We start from the raw sequence: 7993 nt of genomic DNA, 5'->3' as shown, positions 1-7993 counted from the left end.
GAAGCGCCTCGGTTTTGCCCTAGTCCTTTCACAGCTCCGAGTCGCAGGAACACACCCAAGTGCATGGCAAACTACAGGCAGTCTCTGCAGTGCGGAACAGGCTGTCCAGTTGACTTTAAATGAAACACGAATCATCTCAGTCCTCAATTATTTTAATCCAATCAGTCATCTGTGTAAAGGGTGTGAAGAGACAGCAAAGCGGGAAGAGGGGCTGCCAAGTAGAGGATACAGGACACAAATAAAGCTGCTAAGATGAGATAAAATATGAACTAATAATAATTTATTCCAAATGCCACTGAGGTTACAGTGTGAATCACTTGGAGAGATACTCAGGTGAAACGAATTTTGTAGGCTCTCCTGGAGTGATTTCTGTAGTCTCAGTAGAGCTGAAGGGATGGCAAAGCTGTTAATTACACAGGGAGTACATACAGGAGTTTTGAAGTGCTACCAAACAAATTCTCCTAATTAATAGATGCTTTTCAAGCCTCTTGTAAGTAGACAAGCATGAACAGCTGTACTTCTTTTTATAGATACAAACTAATCTCTAGTACATGGTGGAGTTGAAGGATATAGAGAACAACATGCTGTGGATTCGTAAGGCTTTTCTAGCCACGGAAGTATTCTTTTAATACCTTCTAAAAGTGGAAGGGAATGCAGAGGAGAGCAGCGTATAGTCTTCAAGAATACCACTTCAGAACAAAATCATGACAGGAGCAAAGGCTCTAACTCTTAATGACACATACCGTGTGCTTCTTGTTATCACATGAAACAGCATACGTGAGTTTTGACCTGTTTTCTTCACAGGTTCAGCCTTTTGTGACCTGCATTAAGTGGGCAGCATTTGCTGGCGTTTCCTCCCAGTTTTCACCAGTATGACAGCCCGTCATGACAAAGGATGGGAAGAATTACATGCTTCATGTTTTTAAATATTTTTAAAAGCCTAAGCAATAAGTCATAATAAAATTCCTTAGACTTGATGAATATCTATGAACTTCCTGTTTGAAGACAATATGTTCCTTCTCTTCTTTCTCCTTATTGCTGGTTCTGTGTATTGCATCAGTTTAATATTGTCCTCTGCCTAGAGGCAATATCCGCTGGTGGTAGGTGAAAGGGGGAACTGTAATAGCTTCTTTCCATCTCTAATACCTACAGTTTTATTTACGTAAAAGCATTCTGGATGTTTGAACAGTTTGTTTCTTTTGGCAGTTTAGTACTGGCCTCAATGGCCCACTTTTACCGGATCTAACATTTGGCTGCTGCAGAAGTCATTACCTCCATTTTTAGTTTTATAACCTTCCTTTTAATAAACCTCATTTTGAAGTAAGTTTACAGAAGTTTGCTATGAAACAATGCTCCAAATCTTCTGTATCCCACTGATTACTTTTCTTTTCCCCTCAAAGGAATAAGCTGGTTACATTTTTATTGCTTTTATGGCTATTTCTGATGTGTCATAAGAAAGAACTGATTTACTTAGGACACAATGATTTGCTGGATTTCCTCCATTACTGCAACCTGAGATCGAGAAGCGAACCACTGCAGAATTCTGATGCCAGAACGCTTACTCCTTACTCCTCTTGCTTTTATCCTGGCTTGGCTTGTGTCATGTCTTTGTAGGAGCATTTCAGAACAATGTAGGAAGACATTTTGGATTCAGCTGATGCATAGTTGTTCCGGAGGTATTGGCTAAGGTGACGTTCTGGCTTGCACCACTCACTTAGCTGTTGTACTTCTTGTGCTGCCTGTGGCTGTTGATCTTTGGGTACAGGAAACCAGAGCTGTATCTAGAAGGCAGCTCCACTCCTTGGACACTGCTGTATGTAATGGTAATGCTGGGTATCTGAGCTGCAAATAGTGCCTGGTGAGAGTTTCCTTTTCCTTGTCCAATACCATTCAGGTTCTCAGCTCTCTAAAGGATGCAAGGATTTGAAAGACATGAAAAACACAAATGTCTACAAGGAGTAAGTTGCATTATCTATGGCATATATTTAGATAAGCACTTTGCCGATCCCCATGACTAGCTCAAAACCATACTTAAAGGATGGAGGGAAAACTGGATCTCAACACTTTTAAAATATCTCATTAATAACTGACAACAAACAAACTGTTAAACAAGTTAATGGACCAAATCTGGCTTTGTGTTTGCCGCTTAAGAGCTGATCTGCTTTGATGAAAGCCAAGCTAAGGACAGCACGGTTTGACTGAGAACAAAAGTGCTGTGAATACGCTCAGACAGACTGTGAATTCAGTCAAGGAAGGAGCCACTCCAGAAAGAGGGACTGTTCCGGTTCACTGGGGCAAGAGGTGGGGTGAAATGTATGATAACAGCATGGAGAGTCTGAAGGGGGAAACAAACTAGAGAATGAAGTGAAAACAGGAGTTCAAGGAAAGATTAATGAGCATTTTTTGACAATAGCAATGTTAGCTGTCTCTTGCACAGGGCCGAAAAAGGAGGGTGTTGGGATGAGGCTAGGAATAGCTCTAAGGATTACTGCTGACGATCAAGAGATCATTTAAGGTGTTTATATTACATTGGGGTTAATACTGTGAAGATAAACTTGGCTTATTTTTCACCTGTCAACTCTTTTATCTTATTTCCCTGTCTGGCAAGAATTAAGGCAAGTTGACTCACTTATGGCAGCTATAAAAAAAAATTACTAGTATGCAGTAGCTTTGCTACACAGAAGGAGAAATAGACACTAGTGAGACATCTTACTGAATAGGTGATATACTTCAAAACTTACCTTAATTTCCTCCCAACTGCATTGTTTAGATGTTTGCCGCTACCCGAAACAGAGAATGTTAAATAGAATTCAAGAAAATACTCAAGTTCCTTGAACGAGCTGGACTTAAGGAGAACCCTGTAGTACATGTGGTGTTCTGCTTATTTTCAGCAATGATCTACCCTTTGTAGTCATGTTTTCTGTATTTTGCTGGGAATATCATGTGATTTTTGCATTTAAAAAAATAACTAAATTTGTGCTCAGAGCCTGGGATTGTCATTAGTTTTTGTTCCCTTGGTGACTTAGACCCATGCCAAATGTTAAAATAATTCTTACAGTAGGTGTAGCAGTGTACTCTGTGACATTCAGTTCCACCATGGACATGTCATCAGCATCTACAGCTGTCTGAAAAATGAACGCAGATAAGAAAAACGTAAGTGGCATATAGGTACATCACACTATTTTACACTATGAAATGCAAAGGAAATGGGAAATAGAGGGGGGAAAAAAAAGGAGACAGGAGAGAACTGACTGAAAAGTAGTGATATGTCAAAGATGGCCTTGTTTTTTACCTCGTCATACGTGTTCATGTGATAGCAACTGGCAAGCCAACTGAAAGACTGGCCTAGTAATGTGGACAGTGAAGTACAAATATTTCTGAAAGCCCACTTAAAACCACAGTACAACATACCATTTGGATGTGAAGATCACTAGAACAGCACCATCAGAAATGCAACAAAGACAGCTGAATAATGAACAGATTGGGATGGAAATAAAAAGCTGATGACCTCTAAGTCATTACTCATTGTGCTAATTCATCGGTTATCCCCATCTTCTTGGCAGGAACCTTCATGATTAATTATGGTAAAATGTGCACATTTGTCAACCTACGAGTTGTCAGAGAATTTAGGTATTACGCAGTCTATTACCTTCTCACAGATCCCAGAATCGTGGTTCTTCAGTATAGCTTTGGCTCTTAGGTCAGTAGTTTGAGTTGTGTCTTTACCTGCTTCATAGGAAATCCGTCTGCTAGCAAGTCTGGGCAACATACTGGGGGTATCGCTTTCTGTGTCGATACAGCCCTAAAATGAATACAGCAAAACCAATCACTCCTTAGGTTCCTTAGACTGCCCTCCTATTTGCCTTATGAGAATGTGTTTTACCTAAACAGGAATTATAAGTGAGACAGACACTGTATAAAAGACATTTCACAAAAGTCATGCCATACATGACATCATACAATCTTTGCTTATAAGAGATACAAACAAAACTATCAAGTCTGTTGAGTCTAAAATTCAGCTTACTTTTTTTTCTTTCCTCCACAGAGTGGACTGCAAAATTTCAAACGAAATAGTGTTTTGTTATAGTTTATTATGGAAACTTCTCAGACGCACCTCATAGCTCTGGGGCCAAGCAATTAGGGCCAAAGTTTCCAGAGGGGCTTGGGTAGAAGCAGAAATAGATGGAAGGGAATGCCCGGAGACTGCAGAATCAATGCTTTTCACGACAGAGCCCTGGTTTTATAAACTTTGTTCCAATTAATGGGAAAATGAAAAGACAAAAACTCCAACCCATCTGAATTTCCTTGAAGTCAGAACCTGTGTTCCTTTTCCTCACTCTGTCAGCCTTTTCACAGGAGTGATGAAGAATCACATTCATCACAAGAAGCATTCCATAGATCATAGTCAAACAGTGAAACAGCTCCCGGGGTTGTGAAGAGCAGCTCCTGGCAAACCAGCCTGCTTTCTGTCTGACACCGTACCTTGCCTGAAAATGGGAACCATAACAGGTTCTTACATTTTTTTCATGCAGCGAGGGATTTTCATAAGCTCCTGGATATAGCTTCCGTCAGATGAAAGTATAAAATTGCTTGAAAATATTCAAAGCAATTATTGATACTTTTGGTATTGGATGCTTCCAGTTATTATTACTTTAATGATGTAGAAGTGTTCCTTTTTTATTAGACAGTTTCCAAACCTTCCACCTGAATGGTGGCTGCTAGCCTGAGAGGATTTCATTTCGATTGGACCGAGAAGTCAAAAGAATCTAGAGTGCAAAGCAATTGAAATGTCACTGTTAAAAACAACTGTCAGAGTACAGCGTTTGGCTGGATTAGATACAGTTATTACCTTGACTATGAAAAAGAATCACAAAGAAAATTATGGGGTTTCCTATATATGGAAATTGCATTTACAACATTTCCAGTGAACTCATGTGCTTAGTGATGTAACTGGGGGTTGCAAGAGAGAGCCTCGGATACCAAGTATTTGCCCTGTTTTCAGCTGCTGTGCAAAACATTCGCTTTCACTCAGACTGGCAGCAGCAAGCTGTGAGGTCCTCAATGAGAATGATTCTGTCATGGGTTTACCGATTTGTCTAAATCTGATGATTAAGGTTGCCAGATGACATCCCACTTCACTTTCAGAAAACATCATCTGTTTCATTGCCACCTCGCTTTAACTAGAGAACTATTTAGTAACAAGCAGTTTCTTTTTTGTCTGTGTCCAGACTCCAAATCTGTGGTCAGACAAGTGCATCCTAGATGGGATCAGATTTTCAAGGGTGCTCCAACTCTGACGTTTCCACTACTTTCTAAAATTCCTTTTGTTTCATTTTTTCTGCTCTTCCTTCAGTGTCACCAACCATCAGAGGTACAAAGATCTACCTTCTGCTTTTGCACTTCAGCCTTCTGTCCTTTATTTCACATTGTCCCTCTGCTTTCTCAGGAGCTCTCATAATGAGCACCGTACTGCATTTCGTCTGAAGGACTCAAGATGAAAATGAATTCTATGCAATCAAAAATGGGTGTATGGGAAGTGTCTCCCTTACTGATTCACTGTCAGAGAGAGAAGACAGTCGCCTCCTTCCTTTCAGCGGCCCGCTTATCTCAGAAGACTGGCTGGTTACGGTCGCTCGTCTGGAGGAGGGATAGCTGCTGAAAGACCGTGAGTCTTTAGGAGAAACTCTCAGCAGGGCTCCGAGGCAAGGAACATATGTTGCAATGGCTGTTCTAATGGGCAAGAGGTAGAACCAGTCAGGTTTTTTTCTGTTAGTGCAAAAATCTAATCATCATAAACAACGCATTCATTCAGAGGGATGATCTAATGCTGCACGGACTGGAAAATTACTGGGTATAAAGAGTTTTCCAGATATCCAATACCTCATGTACAATCAGTCTGCAAGATTGCTTATTCACAGCGTTCTGGGGAACTCAAATTTATTGCTTGGCAGGGATAAGGGCATTAAAATATAACTCCTCAAACTGAAGGGAGCTATTAAAATGACATTTTATCTGCTTTCAGCTTAATCAGGGCAAAAATAAAATTCTGTCCCTTTAAACTGAACCTCGCAGAAGTTGCGCATAATGAATTATTTTAATCTCCCTCTAAGCAGCTATTCTAGCTTCCTCTTACACATCTGTTTGTTGGCTAGCTGTAGAGTTTTACTAAAAGTGCAGTTTAATATATTGCAGTATTTCTTTCCTCACATGCAGTGGAAGGAAACTCTTTTGCATAGCTTTCCTCTCCTCCCAGCCTTCCCCCCTGAGATGTTCATGCCCACCTCTTCTCTATCCAGGTCCCCAGTAGGTTTTTGTAGAGGGTAAAACAACAGCACATGTAGCTTTGCTGCTGTCTGTCGGATGTTACAGCCTGCATCTGAACTTGCCCTGGTAACGATCCTAGATGTTACAGCTCAGAAGAAATGCTATCTGAACTATGAAAGCTTGAAAAAAGGTGGGGAGGATGCACCGAATAGGGTAGGGGTGGCCTCACTTACTAAATGGTATCTCTCCCTGGCCTGGTTAATTTAACAAACACTGACAGATGTCTGCATCTCTCGTGGAGATGGCTAAAAAGTATACGGTGCTTTCCTCTGAGGTGGGAAGTCTTTGCCTTTTATCATGTAATCTGTAAGTACAGATCAGTCTCCATAAACATCTCTAACTCCCATCTACATTGCAAATTGTTGCAAGTACAAATCCCACTGACATTTATGTGGCAGTGAGAAGTTTTCTTGGGGAGGTCAAGGCTGTCGTGAAGAGATAAGATGAGCAGAGGAAGCAGAGTTCAGGTACTAGTCCTAAAGGTGACAAAGTTACTGTCCGATTTTCTTTGCTGTAATAAACATAGCTTATAAAACTGAACTTACCTGTACTTGGGGTGAGTGATGGCGTAAATGATGGGATTATGGATGACAGAAGCTTTGGCAATCACAGCTGGTACGGAGTTCGTGAAGGGCGTTAGGACGTGGGAATACCTAGAATAACACAAATGCAGTATATATTTAGTATTAGGTTCTGTGGAGCCTATGCAGTTACACGCTGACACGACAATGCTTTCTTAGTGCTCCAGGGAGAGTAAAAGGCGGAGTTCTGTACCCAAACAGTGAGAGAACAGGTTTTACATCCTTTGCCTGTAAAGATCAACACCAACTTAACTGCATTTCTGAGCAACATGATTTTCTTGGGGCTTCTCTTGCAGTACTTCACTACTTTGACTCAGAATGGTGGTTGTTACCTGCTGAGTAATAGACCCCTAAATAGGTGTGCAAAATGAGGCACTATAAGGAAAGATAACTCATAAACCTATTTTCATATTCAAACTTTATTTTTTCCTGATCTGAACTAAAAAGAGAAGGGAAAGTATTTTCCAGTGTCATATGTTACGCTTATATGCAGGTATACATATATAACATATGTATACCTACCATATGTAACATATATGCAGGTGATGTGACTCTAAAGGATGAGAGAGTTATGATTGATGTCTACGGCCATGCTGCTATCAACAGATTAATTTTTGAAGACAGCCTGAAGTAGCCCCTAAGGCCTTGGTCAATGTTAGTGAGCATGACTGTGTGCTAGCTCAGTATTCCCCAGCCAAGATATTTTTTAAAGGAATTAAGGTTCTTCCTTATTTTTGTGTGTGTTGTTGCTTTGCCACATGAGTTGTCTTTAGTCCAAGACTACAGCCACAGACTCGGTGTCTGCCTCCCATGCGTTGCCTGCAGTGATTTTATCTGAACTTATTGTAATAAAAGTCCACAGAGACCTCCAGGCTTGGTCTGTTAATCTCTGGGAAATCACAGAAGGATTGCCTGAAAGGCATGGTTTGGAAATGGAGAAAAAGCTGAATGAAGCTGAGCTGCTCATCAGATGTCTTCATGAGCAAAACATGCAAATACTCACTTGTGACATACTGTAGAGCTCTAAATTATCCATTGGCTTAGATTTTTGAGAGTGAGACATGGGCCAGAAGTCAAGTTCAACAGGT

The 7993-nt window shown here is 40.6% G+C and overlaps 1 protein-coding gene across 1 annotated transcript in view; it reads right to left on the bottom strand.

Moving 5' to 3' along the window:
- Positions 1 to 1567: 1567 nt before the first annotated feature.
- The window catches only part of LOC104500130 (melanopsin-A-like), a 19757-nt gene continuing 13331 nt past the window's right edge, over positions 1568 to 7993 (bottom strand). The window contains exons 7-12 of the mRNA XM_010143733.1: positions 6870 to 6977; positions 5550 to 5730; positions 3650 to 3802; positions 3057 to 3125; positions 2742 to 2780; positions 1568 to 1906 (exon numbers count right to left, since the gene is read on the bottom strand). Of these exons, the coding sequence (XP_010142035.1) occupies positions 1715 to 1906; positions 2742 to 2780; positions 3057 to 3125; positions 3650 to 3802; positions 5550 to 5730; positions 6870 to 6977 (742 nt within the window). The 3' untranslated portion in view covers positions 1568 to 1714. The remainder of the gene's footprint in view (positions 1907 to 2741; positions 2781 to 3056; positions 3126 to 3649; positions 3803 to 5549; positions 5731 to 6869; positions 6978 to 7993) is intronic.

Source organism: Buceros rhinoceros, unplaced genomic scaffold, assembly GCF_000710305.1.
Source record: "Buceros rhinoceros silvestris isolate BGI_N320 unplaced genomic scaffold, ASM71030v1 scaffold17649, whole genome shotgun sequence".
Classification (NCBI taxonomy): Eukaryota; Metazoa; Chordata; class Aves; order Bucerotiformes; family Bucerotidae; genus Buceros; species Buceros rhinoceros.
This window is presented reverse-complemented; position numbering and strand designations above follow the sequence as displayed.